The sequence below is a fragment of the Rhinolophus ferrumequinum genome, chromosome 14 (assembly GCF_004115265.2).
Source record: "Rhinolophus ferrumequinum isolate MPI-CBG mRhiFer1 chromosome 14, mRhiFer1_v1.p, whole genome shotgun sequence".
Taxonomy (NCBI): Eukaryota; Metazoa; Chordata; class Mammalia; order Chiroptera; family Rhinolophidae; genus Rhinolophus; species Rhinolophus ferrumequinum.
The window spans coordinates 2,231,775-2,249,933 of NC_046297.1; the positions used below are offsets into that span (position 1 = coordinate 2,231,775).

General features: G+C 44.2%; 1 protein-coding gene across 1 annotated transcript; it reads right to left on the bottom strand.

Moving 5' to 3' along the window:
- Positions 1-3,522: 3,522 nt before the first annotated feature.
- Positions 3,523-17,931, bottom strand: CA2 (carbonic anhydrase 2). The gene is made up of 7 exons (XM_033126452.1): positions 17,757-17,931; positions 16,598-16,795; positions 8,349-8,467; positions 7,794-7,886; positions 6,704-6,766; positions 5,532-5,687; positions 3,523-4,321 (listed from the first exon to the last, which is right to left on the bottom strand). The coding sequence occupies exons 1-7, from the start codon at positions 17,788-17,790 to the stop codon at positions 4,202-4,204; spliced, it is 783 nt and encodes a 260-aa protein (XP_032982343.1). The 5' UTR covers positions 17,791-17,931; the 3' UTR covers positions 3,523-4,201.
- Positions 17,932-18,159: the final 228 nt, after the last annotated feature.

Below are 18,159 nucleotides of genomic sequence, written 5' to 3' on the forward strand. Positions count from 1 at the left end.
TGGGACACCCCAGCAAGTATAATGCACTGAGACGGGAGGCGACCAACCCCCCTTTTTCCTAAGAATAGCACAACCTGTGTGAGCTGAAGGAGGTCCACACCAAGGTCACGGTTTAAGCCGCCAAGGTCATGGGGCATCGGCTTAAGCGGAAAGCCCTGGCGAGGCTGGCGGTGAGTAAGCGGGAGCCCAGCCCCGATCACAACGGCAGCTCTTTCATCTCCTCACCGGTAGCAGGACTGACGCAAACACACAGAATCAGAGACCATCAAAGCTCCATCACCTGTGGAATTTGCCCACAGGCAATGGCTGGTTACAGGCAGTGACGGTGAGTTATGCCCAAGGAATGTTTTTTGAGAAACTGTAGGTATCCTTCAGATCTGAAGAAACATTTGGAGAGAGAATCCATCTCAGACTGAGCTTTCTCTCAAGTAAGATTGAAGCAACGAAAATTTAAACATGAATATAAACGTCTCCTGGTTGGTATGCAGACTCAGATACAGCAATCTTACTAGTGTACATTTAAAGTCAGTTTATTGTCTTCCATACAGACATAAAATGAATTATTCAGAGGACAGTGGGATTTCGTAAGGACACGCCGTGACCTTATGGCTATAGCAACTATTCTGTAGTCAGCAGAAAACATCAATGGTGGTGCCAAGTCAGCCCCCGACGGCTCTGTCTCCACACCAAGGGACGCATCCGATGCTGTGTCTTCACACACTCATTCCAGGACTGTCATTCTACAGCTCAGAGACCATCTGTCTGCTAGACGGCATCCAGCCTTGGTGGTGTCGCTGTGGGCACTCCTGGTGTTGTACTCAGGAGACGCAGGCATCTCACCGGGCTTGACGTTTGTTCTGAAGGGGAAAGCTCGGTGTGGTTGTTGGGGGCACAGTACACTCACCTATGTGATTATGCTTTTCCACGAGCCTGGGCAAACTCCAACTGCGGCATCTGAAACGGATTTCCTCATGGTTGAGTCGCTGATGTTAACCACCTTGACGGACATTTATTCAGCACTTGCCATGAGCAAGTTTTACCTGGGTTATCTCTTTAAACCCTCCAAACGACCCTAACCGATAGGTACCCTAATGATTTCCATTGAATGGATGAGGAAACCGAAGCCCAGAGCAGTTACCTGCCTCACCTGTCTCTCATGTGAAAGGCAGCAGAGCTGGAGTTCCACTATCGACAGCCTGGCCGACCTCACCCGCAACGTCTACCTTACACTGCCTGGGTCAGCCAGTTGGAGGCTGATGTGGTCCTCAGCGAGGGTATGGCCTTGGATTTGTCTGCTGGGAAAACTGACTTTATTTCGAATGCACGTGTAAGAGCACTCAGTCTGAGCCAGGCGACATGGTGCTCTGTGCCCACGTCCCACTTACTTGTGACACCAACCCTTGGCTATGTATCACGATCCCCATCTTACGCATGAAGGAGCAGCTTTGAATCATTAAACAGCTGGTTCAAGGTCACACAGTTGAACTGCAAAGGGTAAACTTTCTTCTGTTTTTCAAAAGGCTCTCATGTTCCGTAGTTTCTGACACCTTACCTATTAACCCCTGTCGATGGCAATGATGCATATGAAACGTCGTTTTCCTCAAAGCTCACATTTACATGTTGTTCATGTCACATTGGACTAAGACAAGCTAAGAAAGTGCTGTCTCTCCAGAGTCATTCATTTACCCCAGAGTGGTCCATAGTCAAACAAGTAAAGCTGTCAATCAGAAATAGATTCATCATCTCCCTTTTTAAAAATTTTAAATTAAAGCAAAAATGAGAGAAAAAGGGAGAGAATTCTGGCAGTTGGAGCATGTCACTGTACTCAGGAGCTGTGGACTAGCTCTGCCCGCTCCCGGGGAGGAACTCAAGTGTGGCTTACTTGACCAATAAAAGTTTAACAACACACCCTTCCGTGTATGTCACAGAAGGCAATGCAATAAGGAAGCAATGGGATTCTCTTCTCTGGTTGCCTAAGTGCTTTCTAGACGTGGAAGCAAATGGGGAAGATGCTTGTTCTTCATCCATGTGTAGTGTTTATGGGTTCCTATGAATAAAAAGACTTCACAGAATGACCGTGGCAGGCGTGGCTTTGTGGGGCATCACTAGGAATGGAGCACAGACGGTACCTGACAGCCAGGAGGAACCGAGGAAGGAGATGTATGACGTCACTCATGGCTGTGGGTCGGCAGCTGCCTCGTTGGAGTCAACCCATACTCAAGATTCATTTTTCAGTGACTTTTGGGGTCCACAATTCTTCCTATGGATGGCAGCTGATTTGGTTAGGGCTAGTATGTCTTTTCCATGGATCAGCTCACAAGAACCTGAATGGCAGCTCATATTATAATCCTCATTTCACAGATGAGGAAATGGAGGTTTAAAGAGACTAAGGAAGTTGCCCCAGTTCGTGTGCTTAAAGGACAAAAAGCCAGGCACCGAACCCAGACCATCTAAATGTCTGTTTGTTTTGTACAGAACATGCCTGTTTTCAACACACAGGAGAGAAGTGAATAATGAAACAGTAGATAATATCAAAGTAATTTCCAGTTGACGTTTTTTTTAAAAATTGTGATAAAATTGACCGCGTTAACCATTTGTAAGCGTACAGTTCAGTAGGATTAAGAACATTCATTCAGTTTGTTCTGTAACCCTCGCCAACCTCCTCTATCATGAAACCGATTTCTTTCTGTGCATTTTGTCTGCTCTTAGGACCCTGGGGAAGGGTCCAGGTGAACGTTTTTCCAGAAGGAAGCAGAGTGTAAGGGACACTCCAGGAAGAGAGGACAGCCAGCTTTCTGAGCCAGTGTGAAGACGGGGAGGGAAGAGGGAGAAAGTTGTCAGCACCAGTGTCCTCATTCCCACCCCTTCTTTCAGAGTCAAATCTGGGTGGAGAGGGAAGCAAGGATACGTGACCCGGTCAGGAGAGGAAGGCTGCGCCTGTGTGATTCTCCCCACGTGACAAGGACGTCTCTTATACTCTGCTCCCTAGGTCATGATAGGACAGTACAAACCAGGACTTTGCAACCAGAGGTGATGGGGGAAATAAGGTCAGTTATGGGTCTCTCCAAAGACCAGATGAAACAGCTGTCAGCAGACGCCGATGGAGGCCAGCCAGGGCCAGCCCGGCCGAGCCACTCCAAGGCAGGGGCTGACATGGACCAGGGGACATTGTACAGATAGATCCAGGCCACTCGCCAGTCGCCCAGGCACTGTCTGTGTGGGCCTGTGTGGGATTAGAGATAAGAAATCTAGAAAATGACTTAAACCACAATAGACGGAGATGTCATTTATTTTATTTCCAAAGAGCATATATTAATTCAGTATATTCTGCCTTCACCCCCTTGATGCAAATAGGAAATGGCCTTCAGGCCAGGGTTTTTTCTTTTGTGGAGACACCTTCAATCATGAGTAAGCCAACTGCGATGATTTATTATTAACAATGAACTAACATGAATTATAAAAGTAGACATTTGCTCTTCCATTATTACCCACTGGCCAGCATAAAATAAATCCACCCAAAACAGAACTCCGGATTTTATTAGCGAATATATCTAAAATACAACATTTATTAACTTATGGTATATTATTTGGATGGAAATATACTCTGTATCACAACTATAATTATAACAATTTTTACAGATAATACCTCATTTACATCTTCATAATTCAAAAGTCACTAAATTACAACAGAATTCATATTTAAGATAACTTTGCTACAAATATATAAGAATTTTAGAATTTTTCTTTAACATAGCAACTTGCAGTCACAAACATTTAGTCTGGTTTACGTTACAAAGAATTGTGACTGTTTTACCTGATTGATATTACATGGCCCAATTTATCTCATGATACGGATTTGCGCTCAATCGCTTTCCTTTGTTTATTAAAAATAGCATTTTAGTGGAGTGTTCATCTACTCCCCACCCCCAGCCCCGGGCTGTGAACAAAGTCAAAGTATGCTTTCCTATCCCTTTTATTGTATTCTCTGTTACAGAAAGGCCACCACCATAAGAAAGCAATCCTGTCAAGCATGACAACTGGTCTACCTCTTGCAGCTTTAGTAGTAAGCTCATCAGGAGAGAGATGAAGGATCTAGAAAACCAGATGCCAGGCAGCCAGAGTGCAATTCACCAAGTAGATCTGTGCTCAGCTAAAGGGAAACCCAGAGGTTCGTCACTGGGACTCGGGTTCTGGAACCATCTTACTTGAAGGACGCTTTGATCTGCCTGCCGTGCAGGGGCTGAGTCGGGCGCCAGTTGTCCACCATAGGTTCTTCAGGTTCTCCTTCCGCACTGAATTTAAGTTTACGGAATGCCAGCAACTAAAAGACAAAATAAAACATTAAAAAATTAAAAATAATAGTTTCACAATAGCATTGACTTATGTGCTTGTGTTATCTCTTGAAATACATTCTCCATTAGTCGCAGGATCATGTATCCACATTCACCATTTAATTTGATTCCCAATAGATATATAGTTGCGTACAGATTATCCTTGTAGGCTTTCATAGAACGAAGCAATTTCTATAAAATACACACAAAATCGTTGCTGTCATTTGGAAGGACATTTTCAGTTAACATTCTGTTTTCCTTTTCATTTTGTAATCAAACATCAAAAGCCTATGAATTACCTCTGAGATGTAAAATAAGAATAACAATTTTAGATGCAAATTAAAGTTTTGTTTTCTGCCCCAGTGAAGATAAACTACAGCACGCCCACCATTAGATAAAGTGGTCGGGGGTTCTGCAAGTGATCGCCAGCGTCTCTGATTAAATACATGGAAACACGGGGCTGGATGTGCCCATGCTGGCATTTCAAGTCCTGTCCTTGGTTGTATTTAGTCCTTTTAAATTTGCTCACTGGCCCCTGATGAACACCGGCACTGCTCAACCTATCCCCCACTTCTTCAAGGTAGTTTTACAAAGTGTTTCTTCCCTTTCCCTAGGCAAGAATTGATCTCGATGCAGAAGGAGAATTCCTTCAGTCACCCTCACGAAGTCCGCTTCGATCGACATCGGCGGGTGTGACGAAGTGCCCCATCTGACCACCATCACAAACCACACCGGATGGAAATGCAAGATGTCTGGTCTCAGATGCTCCGGTAATGTGCAGTGAGTTTTAATAGATTCCTTTTCTGCAAGGCGTGACTCTCCCCTCGGTCAGAATTCAGAATGCATTCGGACAAGAATGAAACTGCTGTAAGCTGGGAGGTGAGTGAGCAGAGGCTGGAGGTCATCACTGACACTGTGCAAACTTCAGTGGGCAGTCTCATTGCTCCAAGCCTGCGTTTTCTCAGAGTTCACAAAAAAGCATTTATCAGGGGACACACACCTTTGTCATTTGATCCTCAGTTATGGGCGAAAAGCAAACAGCCTAAGGTTATGGTTAGTAACAACCAATATTTGCAGAATGCTCTTCATTTGTAAGCCTGTGGACAGGGGTCCCAGAGCCAGAGAGGAGCCGGAGGGTGACGCCTCCCCAGGACAAGCTCCTCCGCCCACACCTCATGCCACCCTCTTTGGAAAACCGACCTGCTCACTGCTGACGCTGATGGGCTCCCGGAACACAATCCAGGTGACGCTCTCCAGGAGCGGAGGGGTGGTCAGTGAGCCTGGGTAGGTCCAGTAGTCCAGGCTTTCGGGAAGGAGGCGGCGAGGGTCAAAGTCAGTGAAGCTGGCGCTCTGCCCCTGACGCAAGGCAAATACACAAGTTAAACGTGTCATGTGACCGGAGTAGGACCGAGGCAACACAGATATTCCCCTCTCACAGCCACAAAGCTTTTGTTTTGTTTTGTTTTGTTTTAAGAGAGGTTCCACATTCATTGGAAAACAAAATAAAAAGAGCTCAACAGAAGACATCTAACTTAGCAATACAGGTTGGCAGATACCAGCAGAGAAGCTGACTTATTTTCCTTCGCCTAGTGTCTTCAAGGTCATCCACGTCACCAATGGTAAGGTGTCATTCTTTTTTGTTAATGGCTGAGTAATATTCCACTATATATCCCTGTCTCTATCTCTATATCACGTCGTCTTTACCCATTCATGTGTTGGTGGACTCCGAGGCTGTTTCCATGCCTTGACTGTTGTAACTACTGCTGCAGTGAGCACCACGGTACAGCTCTCTTTTTGAATTCGTGTTTTCAGATCAGGTTTATTCTGTATGTTTATTCTGTAAGGGGATCAAGCTGGGAGTAACAAGGGACACTTCCGAAGACAGAGGCTGCTTCAGTTTGAGGTGAGCTTTCTAAAGCCAGGGCTGCCACTGGCGGTGGCAATATTTAAACGGCTGCTCAGTGACCTCAACGCAGCTGTGTGTAAGGAGGATGAAACACGGAACAGGTGAATTCAGTGAGGGTCATAGGACGCAAGTCTCTATGAAGCCGGGCCTTCCTCATCGGATTCCCTAGGTTCACGGAGTCACTGGCTTGTCGGAAGTACTCGGCGGAAGTACTCAGCGGAAGTACTCAGCAGAAGTACTCAGCAGACATCTGCTGGGTGAGTGAGCCACTGATGTGACCACATGCTACCTCGGCCTCCTTGCAATCATCAGCATCTCTGATGCGTGCATATGTGAGCAGCATTCTACTTTTCTTAACAGCTCATCCAAACACCACACGTCAAACATTGACAATTCAGTTTGACTACGGGAATTTTGGGTGTGGAAAACAGGTACTCTCTGGAGATGGCAGAAAATTCAACTGTACCTTGTATTTAATGGAATCCAGCACACTGACGACCTTCTGTAGGCCTGGCTTAGCGTCACCAATCTGCGAAAAGACAAGGGACAGGACAGTGTACTCCAGGTGGTCCTACGCCAGTTTGGATTTGGACAGCTTTATCATACAATTTCTCCAAATAGTGAACCAAAAGCTCCACTGACCACAGGGCGCCCACCGGTCTTAGTCTGGTTACACTGGCACCGTGACTCCCTATTTGTGCTGACGGCGGCCCTTAGCGTCTACCCTTGCAGTCTCCACACGACCCTCTCAAGTGTCACCAGTGACCTCACAGAACACTGGTCAACAGTTCCCTAACCCTTCTTGCAGGATCTGCCACTGTTGCCCTCTGTCCCTGGAAACTCTCTCTCCTCCTTTGGCTGTCCTCCTGCCCTTCCGCCTCCAGCATGGCCCTGGAGTCTTGTGTTCCTCTCTCATCATTTAGTTAGCATCTTTCCCACTGCCCGAAATGCCTTGCCCTCTGCAGTTTCTCAGGGCTGCTTGCTCAGCAGCCTTTTCACCGTCCTCTTCATGTGTCCCTTGGATGACTTCACGTCGCTTCCATCTTATCCTAGTTCAGGGCCCATGATTCATCAGCCCAGACAGGACCCCACTTGATTTACAACTATCTAGAGGGCAGCCCCAGCTGCGTGTCCCATTGTCGCCTGAAATTCTCCCATGTGGGGCCACTGTCCTTCTCCCTTCCAAAGCCTGATCTTCATTTAGCATTGTCCATCATGAAAGACTACTATCTAACTTATGGTTGAATTAAACACACACACACACACACACACACACACACACACAAACTAGTAGTCACGTCACATATACGACGTCCTCATTTCACATCTCACAGGTATACATCCTTCACATGTACATCTAAATTACACCTAATAAATACCTCCCAGGTGGCTCTGGTCCTCCATCGTCCTGCTACCAGCAGCTATGGAGGGGAGAGGAAGCCTGAAAACATTTCAGAGCCAAAGGCATTTCCTGGGCTCTTGGTAGAATGTGCTGTTTGGTTCATCTTTCTTGAAAACACGAGGGGGGGAAAAAAGGAAGTTGGCCATTCACTAACCTTCAAAAAAACACCCAACACAGCCAGTCCATCAGCTTGTTGCACAGCTTTCCCGAAATCCCCATATTTGGTGTTCCAGTGAACCAGATGAAGCTACAGGGAGAAGACACAGAACCTCAAACTGTGATTTACACAATAAAAGCCTGCCGGCTCTCCCCAGTGACCTTGTCAGCAGAGCTGGAGGTTACTGAAGGAAGTGGATCACTTTAAAACATAAACTGCCTTTCATTTTAATTCTAAGTCTCCACGTTGGCAAGATAGCAAGTGATTTCAGACAGAGTTGCATATTCTGAGGGAACACACACAAATTCTATTTCTAGATTTATATTAAAGCAGGATCCTCCCATTTGAATTCCATCACTCTGTGCAGATGGTACCCCTGCAGGTGGTAGAGAATGTTTTGATGCGTTAACTGTAATATCACTACTGAAGGTGTCTTTGTAAGAGACGGGGTTCCCTCGATTTGAGTTGAATTTACAGAATTAAGCTTTTGAAATCAATGCTAAATATCACTTGATAATTTTCCCTGGAAAGAAAACCAAAAGCATGTCTTACCTCGGCGGAGTATTTCTTTTTATCCACAGTGTGCTCAGAACCTTGCCCGTCAGATGAACCCCAGTGAAAGTGGAACTGACTCAGCCTGTAAGTGCCAGCAAGGGGTCCTCCCTTCAGCACTGCAAGTTATAAAAACACGTGTGTGTATGTGTATATACACGTGTGGACACACACACGAAACACACACACACACTGCTCAATATTACAAAATTTATGACCGGAGCAACATTTTTTCTCTGAAAATGAAATCCAGGCTCAGGTTTGGCCCACGGTGCTGCAGGAAACGGTTGCAGCTGTTTTTCCCTCAGGTGTGCTGGCTGGAGGTTGGATTCTCTCCCATCTGTTTTCTGAGGGCAGTGACCCTTCTCTTGGGGTTTGCTCTGGGGTCACAGGTTCAAGGTCAGAGCGATATAAGGAAGTGGCCTGAGGACTGTTTTTACAGAAGAGGGAAGTAGGAGGTTGGGTTCCAAGCCTGCTGCGTGCATGCTGCCAGACACAGCACTGGGGCAGACATTAATCACACAGAATCGACCATCCAAAGCATATTGAGCAAAGAGACTCCACTGTAATGGCCATCGCCCTCGATTACAAACCAGCCACAGGCCGTATCTTACAAAGTTAAGGGTAAACCTGCCCTTACTTTTCCCGTACCTGGCTGAAGTTCGCCATACCAAGAAGTTTTCCACGGAAACAAGAAACACATATAAACCCTAGCCTGGCAGGCAGACGGGGCCTCTCTTCCACGAGTGATTACAGACCATCACTCTGTTTGTGGGGGGGGCGGGGGGGCTTTCCTTTCCTTTCTTACTGACCTCTCTGCTAAATAACCTTGCTTTCACTTTAAACTCTATCGGCTCACATCTGAATTCTTTCCCATGTGAAGCCAAGAATCTTTTTAGTCCAGGGTTTGAATCCCCACTCTGGGGCATTCTCCTCTCTCCAACATCAAGAGAGGAAATTTTAAGGGAACTATTAATTCCTCCTGTGAGTCACCAAAAAACGAGGCCACGTGGCTGCTGGCCAGTGCTGGTCTGCACACCCTTGTGAACAGGGGAAACTCTCTCTACTGCAGCCCCAAAACTGTCCCACCATCCTACACGCCACAATTTCTGAAATGGAATTATTCTTGATCGTAACAGCCTAAATTTCAATTTTCCTTATACAGGCTTTCCAAATGCCTTAGAATTTGGACTGTCACTGCCACTCACTAGCTTTGTTCCCTTCTCATTTTTTTATTTAACCCCTCTGGCCTTAATTTCCTCATCTGAAAAATGGGCACATTCAATTGTTGATTATGTCACTAAAATTAATATAAGACCCGGTCTTATTTTTGGGAAAACACGGTACAAATCACATTGTCAGAACATAGTCTGTCTGTAGATAATTAAGTAGTGTCTTAAGAGAGGATTAAAATGCCCCTCCAAACAACCTTTTTACCTAATTTCGTGTATTAATGGCATTTAACCAATATATTTTAAAGCTTTTAAAATTAGTTGAGTTCTACTATTTCAACTTTATTTCTCTAGAACTGGGATTAAAACGTCTGTTCCTATCAGTGTATTTTATTAGCTTTGGGTTATAATCCTAGAAAATAATGAGCCCAAACTTACTTCTTTGCAAAACAAAAGCACAAATTCTGTACATACAATGGAGTTTGTTGGCTTAACTTTATCTAAATATGATTAGATAATAGCAACAGCCATTCATCTGTTCGAAGAAAAGATAAAGCTGGCTGGAAGATAGTTAGGTGGTGGGGTCTTTCTATAGCTCCTGATACAAACTTTGGCTGCCAGCTTTGCCTTACAATAGGCCAGGAGAGAAAAAGAAGAACGAAAAAAAATTACAAATGGTGTTACAGTATAGATCTGTTAAGAAACATGAATTTGCATGTATTCTGATAAAAAAAACCACATCTTTTGAAACTTAACAACTTATTGTAAAAGTCTTTTTAATCTGACAATGCTATAAGGTAAGAATTAGCCTTATTCTCCCAAATAAGCTTTGTCAAAAATGAGAGAATTCCTATTTTTCATAATGATATACTCTTAAAACAAAAAATATGTTTATGAAATAAATTGATATTGAAACTAACTCTTTTATAATAACTTTTTAAAACCACTAACTAACTGTCTGGTTGATCATAAAAACTATTTGTAACATCATTAATTCTACCAAGTGCCAAACTAAGTTAAAACCTTAGTAAGCATCCAAGACAAATGATTTTTCTAAATGTATCTCCTTTCCCTGTGAAGAATCACCTCAGAGTCTTAAATTTTAAAGATAATAAAGCTTATTGGTATTTCTTTTTCTTATTCACACTCCCTTACAGATCTTAAGTTCCATCCTAATTTACTTATTTCAAATAACTTTAAGAATTAGTCAAGAGTATATAGGAGATTTTATTAAACAAAACTTGCTGATACTAAAAAAAAAAAAGAAAGAAAGAAATACTCGGAGGTCCAATAATTAACACACTCAGTGCTGACCTATTATTACCAGGTACCTGTTTTAACTCCTATTAAAATAAAGCTATTTTGCTATGTAGATTGGAAGCCCATTGTAAGTAGAAAAGATTATTAAATTCTTAAAGTTTAATTGCTATCAAAAGCAGCATTTGTGATCTTCTTCAACTAGGTGGTTCTTTCTGAGCTAATTCTTAGCATGGAGTCTAGACAACCGAGTCCCTCAGAAACATTGTTATAACAACAAATTGCCGTAAACTCTAATAAAGGCAACTTATGTCTTTTTATTTGAGAAATAGAAAAGGCACATTTGGTAGACAGACAGAAAGCCGATGCTATATCCCAGACCCACTTACTTATTTTCTGATTTAGGTTGCCACATGCCATTTTTCTAAACTACTGCCGTTTACCACGAAACCTGTGTTTCTAATGCATTATTTAAAAAAATAAATTGAAAAAATAGCAGAAACTGCTGATGGCATAGTTTTTTCTCTGTAAGATGCAGCCAGGCTGGTGGGGCTCTAAAGAGTCAATGATTTACTGCACCACAGAAATGTGTTCCCCATGGGATGGAAAAACAGAAACGGGTTTTCTATTAAACTTAATTTAAATCCAGATCGCAACACCAAGAGGTCCAGATGATTTTAATTTTCATGATGTGCCATCAGTTGTACAAACTAAATATATAAAGCATAAAATGGGCACCAAGTATATTATAGAGTAATCTGTCTTCCTATTACAGATTAGGTGGAAAAATTATGTAAAATATACGTTATTTGTGACAATTAAGACATTCACTGTGGTAAAACTAAAATAAATCAGACTACCTATACAAATTAAAATTGAAAACATTTTTGAATGCTTTCTTCCTAATCACTATATTACTACTTAATATAAGATGCATCCAAATAACAAACTAAACACCTTACTAGATATCAATAATATCTCTTAGATCCAAAATACAAATAAACTATTCCCAGTAATCTTTGGTTTAAAATTAAAATTTAGGGGATTTCCTATTAACGACTTACATGAATAAGTCCACTATAAAGAGACTATTTCTAGCAGGTGAACAATCTTCTCTATGACTAATTGGACATTTACTAAATCATGCATTGCTTTTTTTTGGCAGTAGACAATAATCGAGGAGCTACCCACTAAAGCTAAGAAAATGAAAGTCAATGTAGGCAAACCTGACAAAAAGATGCCCACGTTCCCATTTCTTTAAAGGAGTGAAATGTTTAGCAGTGACTTGGACTGTAGCAAACACAATTTAAATTCAAGAGAACACAATTTTTAGTGTCAAGTATTTGACAACTATACAAGAGTCAAAAAAGAAACTCTTCTGATAGGAATATAATTAAATATAGTGTTGGTCAGCTGGTAGGTAGGTAGGGTCCCGCTCACACCACTTACAGTAAGTGTGACAAGCCCTATCATTTGTTGTTGTTATGTTTCCTTTTAACCTAAGATTGTTTGTGGGAGGAAAGGTTTACAGCTTCGAAAGTGAGTCCCTGGGAACCAAGCAGGATTGACGTAAGAACACTCAGTGTATCATATAGACAACCGTCGGCCCAGGTAAACTCAGCTCCCTTCCTTCCTTTTTCTTGAATTCATATGAACAGATAAAAATATTCCAATTCCTAAAAAACAGAAATGATATGAAAGTTGTGCATAGGCTGGCCCAACATTTCAGGTATTTAGTTTTCAATGATATTTGCCTCTACTAAAGCTGCAGAGTTTTAAACTCATTAATAGAAGTTAATAAGTTAGCAGGAGTTAGTAATTTTGACTACCATTCTTTTCTCTCAGATAAAGCTAGTATTATAATAAAAGGTCTCAAGCAGGGAGAGTTATTTTTTAATAAGAAAAAAATTCTAACAGGATTAACAATTTTTCATTAATTTAAGATGGTTTATTTTTAAAGGAATTTAGAAGATTGATGAGAGCTTCTAGTTAATGAATGCTACATTTTAAAATAATTCTCTCAAGCTTAAATGCAGCAATAAATTCTGCCAGTTCAGTTCCTGATACCCAAGTATTTACGTTTGGGTATGAGATAACATTTAGAATATATATTTGAAAATCTGGATCTGTGAGTTCTAGAAGACTGAAATGCCACTGAGGGGAAAAATAAAGGGAATGAACTGAAGGATTTAAGTGTAGAAAATAAGTGGCAAAAATATAAACAATAAAGTTAACACCACAAAAAATAACTTCTAACAGAAAGTGATGTTAAACTGTTGATGTAAAACAACTGAGTGACCAAAATGATAAATTATTTTTAAACTTGAGTGTACAGAAAAGCATATCAGTTTTTTTTTAAACACGGTATATACACACTAAATGTTAAATATGGTTATCATTTAAGATTCTTATTCATTTCTATTTCTAAGTGATTGTCATTTAGTCTCACTCCAGCAAACTGGGAAGGAGATGATCAGCAAGGTACTTAAAACTCTGGCATTCTGTTTCTTCATGTTTATTTTAAGTGGGTTCAACTAGAGTGTCAACTCATCAAGTCTTCTAACTTGAGAGTTTGGATCTTAAAAAGAAGACTAAAGAGGGTTTCTCTGCATGGCATGATTGGTGGTTTTTGTTTGTTTGTTTGTTTGAATTCTGCAGATGCGTTTTCCCTTGATATCAATATTTAATATATTCTGCATTCTAGAAAAAAAGAATGCTTCTTTGTTTATCCAAAACAACAGCAAACATTACAAAGGAATCTTTCACAGTAAGAAGAGCAGGCCTTTCTCTCATCCTCTCCTCCCATTTTAATGGCCTCCCTTGTTTTACTAGACTCCTTGCCTATCCAGGGCAGGTACTGTGTTCTCTCAAGTCCCGATGTTGACTTCCTTTGCCTGGAATCCCCTCCAAGACACCGGAATCCTTCAGGCCTCAGCACCAGCCTTACTCACCCTGGAAAGTCTTTCCTGACTTACTCAGGCCGACTCCCAAGCTTCTGCATGTTCCCACATTTCCCTGAAACATTTCCTCATTGTACTTATCAAAGTGACTGCTGCGTCCATTGCTTCCATGTCTTTCTACGGTAGGCACCCCCAGCATGGGTTCTGGACACGGGAGAGGGACCAGGCCTCCATCCTGTCCTCTGGGTGCCCAGCTTATCTTGTAGTTCATTGTTAGTAAGGATTTGATTTAATATAAGAACTAAGTGAATAATACATGTGACTCTAAAGGTGTGAGCCCCTATCTAAACCACTTGGTTTTCACGTTTCACATCTAAGCAAGGCCACTGCTTTAATAATATGGGCTGCTCACCGGAAGTAGTTAGAAAATGGGCTTGCTGGAATAATTTCCTGCTCGTGTAGAAATCCAACAGAACTCGACACATTCATGTTAAGACATACTGTTACATAATAGCATCATCTATAAAACCAGTGCATGCTTCGCTACGACAAATGGCATGTTCAGGAACATACAAAAATAAAAATTTTAAATACCATCAAGTGATGGGAGGTCCTCTTACAGCTCACTAAAAACTCTCTTCAGAAATCTTATCAGAGGTGCAGCAGCAATAGCGCTGGCCCAATAAATGCAGTCAGATGATGTGTAGACATGAAACAGCCATGGTTCCCATTGAGGAACTCTTACATGCCCGGCTCGGGGCTAAGTGTTTATACCCTCTGTCCCATTTCATCCTTCCTCTGAGATGGATACTACAGTGAAGAAAACTGAGACTTACAGCGATCAGGTGACTGTCATTTCCAGGGCCCCTGAGCTAGTTCGTGGCAGAGCAGGGACTTGAAGCCAGGTCTGTCTGACCCCAGTCTATGCTCACAGCTGCAAGACTCAATGCCGAAATCCTCTTTCCAGTAATACGTATTACTGCGACAATTTATTTTATGATCAAATTGGTAAGGACTACAGGGAGTTACCTCATCTGGTTCCATTTGTTAGACATTTGTTTTCTCATTGTTCCAAAAAAGAGTTCAAGCACTCAATGAGCATGTAATTTTATGCTGGAGTCTATGTAGCTTCCAATGAGGTTTATGACAGATACACCCACTATAAACAATGAAACATACATCCACTCTGTCTCCTTAAAAAAAAGTTGACAGCTACCGACGGAAATAGCTCACTTCTTTTGGTTTTTAAATAACTAAACATAAAATTTTATAGCATCCTTTCTATATGTACCATACTGCCAAGACGGTGGGCCATGCTGTACTATAATCTCAACACCCCATGTTCTTTACATGAAGGAAAGAAATTGTTTCCCTTACATTTAACTTAATCACCGGGGCGTTGTTTCTTTGGAGTCATGCTTGGGAAGGCTGTGCTGCACAGATCTTGAAGGAGTGTGTTCCGTGAACTACTAAATCTAATAAGTCATGACAGTATGCTAGAATATGCTTGTGTGTGCGTGTGCATGTGTGTGTGTGTGTGTGCACTGGGATACTATCTCTGCATTACCCTCCATCGAATTCTCTTCCAGAATCACTATTTCAGAGAGTTAAGTGTCAAAAACTTTTCAAAAGCCGAGGAGGAGGGAGGAATTTTTCCCCCCAAAACTATACTAGATATACTGGATAGCTACTGAAAAAGAACAGTCAGTTTTACTATAACGGTTATAATTACGTTTATATATTAGTACTATAGAGCATTACTGCAAAATGTTGACAGCACTATCGAATGTTTTCCCTCTCTTGTCTCGTTTTGCCCCAATGCCTCCCTCATTCCCACACCACCACCAACCCAGTGTGTTCGCGGCACTATTCATTCCACGACCTTCAGAGGAAAGCTCTCAGGAAAATAGGTCACTGGCAATAAAATCAACCAGTGGACAAAGAAGGCCACCCCGATGTCTGAAGGGGATGTTCTCCTATTTCTAAATAAGAAAAAAAAGCACTCAACAAGCATCCTGTAAACAGTTCATTACAAATACATTACGGTAATTGGTTTTGTCAGTTGTGGGCCAACTATATCCACCAATTCTAAAATATCTTCATGTGTGGAAAGAATTTCTGGGTAGATATTGCCACTTTTTCCCCCCATTTGTTAATTAAAAAGTTTTTTTTTCACGTACAGTTGACATTTGATATTATTTTATATTAGTTTCAGGTGTACAGCATAGTGGTTAGACATTTATATATTTTATGCAGTTACCCTCCCTGATTAGTCTAGTACCCACCTGACACCATACAGAGTTACTACAATATTATTGACTATATTCCCTATGCTGTACTTTACATCCTCGTGACTATTTTGTAACTGCCAATTGGTACTTCTTAATCCCTTCACCTTTTTCACCCTGACCCCTAAGTCCCCTCTCCTATTGCCACACCAGTCCAATGCCCAGAAAATATTCATAACTACAATGTTTCCAAGAATTTCAGTATTTTAAATTGTCGGACTTTCATCACTGCCCTCACTGCTACTTTGAAGATCACCCAGAAATGTACTTTCTATTGGCTAGTCATCAATTCTGGAAAACAAATATTTTAGACAGAATCTTAAAAGTTCTAATATTGCACATCTCATCACTGCTGGGTCTCCCTTGCCAGGGGACCTTGCCTTTTGTGACTTTTCACAGGCAAACCTCAGTGATTCAATGCCCTCGGGAGAAACCAGGGCTGTTCCGGCAGAGCAATGGTCCCACATCCCCTCCGAGTAATCAGCCTGCTCCTTGGAGCCTGGGACCCACGAAGGTCCCCTGAGTGGTTCTTCCCTGCTGGAAAGGGGACTCCTGCCCTGCTCCCCACTGCTCCCCTTCAGTCGGCGAAACAGCTCCTGGGTAAAAGGCGCCAGTTCCTTTTAAACACTGACCTGCTTTGTCCTGGGAGTCATCGAACTCCACGTTGAAAGCGTGACCGTTGTTGACGATCCTCCGGGATGTCGCCTGCTCGTAGGAAACAACCAGAGGCTGCAGCGAGGGGTCAGGAACCACCGCCTTGGTGTCGATCTCCACAGGGGACTGGCGCTTGCCGTTGGCAATGGGGAAGTCCTTGAACCAGTGCTCGGGTCCTAGGGTTGAGAAGAGACGTGAGCCCCCAGAGTGGGGCGGGTACACTCGCACCCCTAGGAAAGGGCAGTGATTCTGGAGCCAGTCTGCTCGCTTCCAATTTTGGCGGCACCCTGAGCTGAATAACCTCTGGGAACACACCGTGTCTCAGTTTGCTCATTTGTGTCATGGGGTAATAACGGCATCCATCTCGTGGAAACTGTTGTGGAGAACTAGAATGCGTACACGGAAAGCTCTTAGAACAAGTACTGAGCGCCATATACGTAGTCTCTATTGTCGTGCTCGGTTTGCTGAAACGCAGCAAGTGAAATGGGGCAGACCCTGACGCAGGCTTGTGGCTGGGATTTGGGACGTGCGAACTCGCTAGGACATCCCAGCACGTCGGGATTGCGCCCTCGAGTCCCGGTCCTGGATGCAGGGCAGAGTCGCGGCTCAGGCCGGGCCCCCTCCTTGAATGGCCAGGATCCCCACGACCTGGCACGCCCCAAAGCCTGCAAAGACGCATCTTTTTGTCTTGCGTCTGCTGGCCCGGGAGAACACAGGTGTGTCTCCGGTAAAGCCCGGTTCTTGGTGACCTCCTACCGTTAAGAGTCGAGAGATGAAGGGAAAACTGAACAATCAATGGAATTCGACGGGCCCAGGAAATGCCCCGGGGCCGCTGGTGCTGTGAGCCTTAGCCACAGGTGTTGCTGACGGGTGGGTGCGTGGGGCAGGGGCGCCCCTAATTTTCCTGCCATGAACACCTAAGATTTCCTGCTCCAAACCTTCCTCGGGTAGGACGGTCCCCAGCTGGGGCGCGGGACGCAGAGGCTGCGCCCCCCTCAGGCCTGTGCGCGCCGGACGTGGGGATTCCGGGCGCCGGCGGGGGCTGGGCGGTGGGCAACCCGTGCACGGGGCACCTGGGCCGCCGCGCTGCACGGCAGATGCAGGGCCGGGCCGAGCGGGGCTCCGCGGCGCACTCACCGTTGTCTGGGCCATACCCCCAGTGGTGGGACATGGTGGCACGGCGGGTCCGGCAGGGTAGGAATTGGCACGAGTCCAGCGGCGGCTGCTTGGGGCCAGAACGGTGTGTCCGCGGTCGCGCCGTCACAGGCTTTTATAGGCGCCCGCCAACTTGGTGTTCGGGGGCGGCCCGGGGAGGGGGCCCGGGCGGACCTGGAGGCGCGGAGGTGAGGGCGGAGGTGCTGTCCCCGCGCGCAGGGCGGGCCGGGCGGGGACAGCGCCCTCTCCGCTGCGCCCGCTGCGCTGGGAGCGCCTCTCCCGCGGCCGCGCCCGGGTCCCCGGGTGGCACCGGCTCCGCGCTCGCGGCTCCGGGCTCCGGGTGGCACCGGGCTGCGGGGTGCACCCTCCCTCCGGGGCGCGGAGT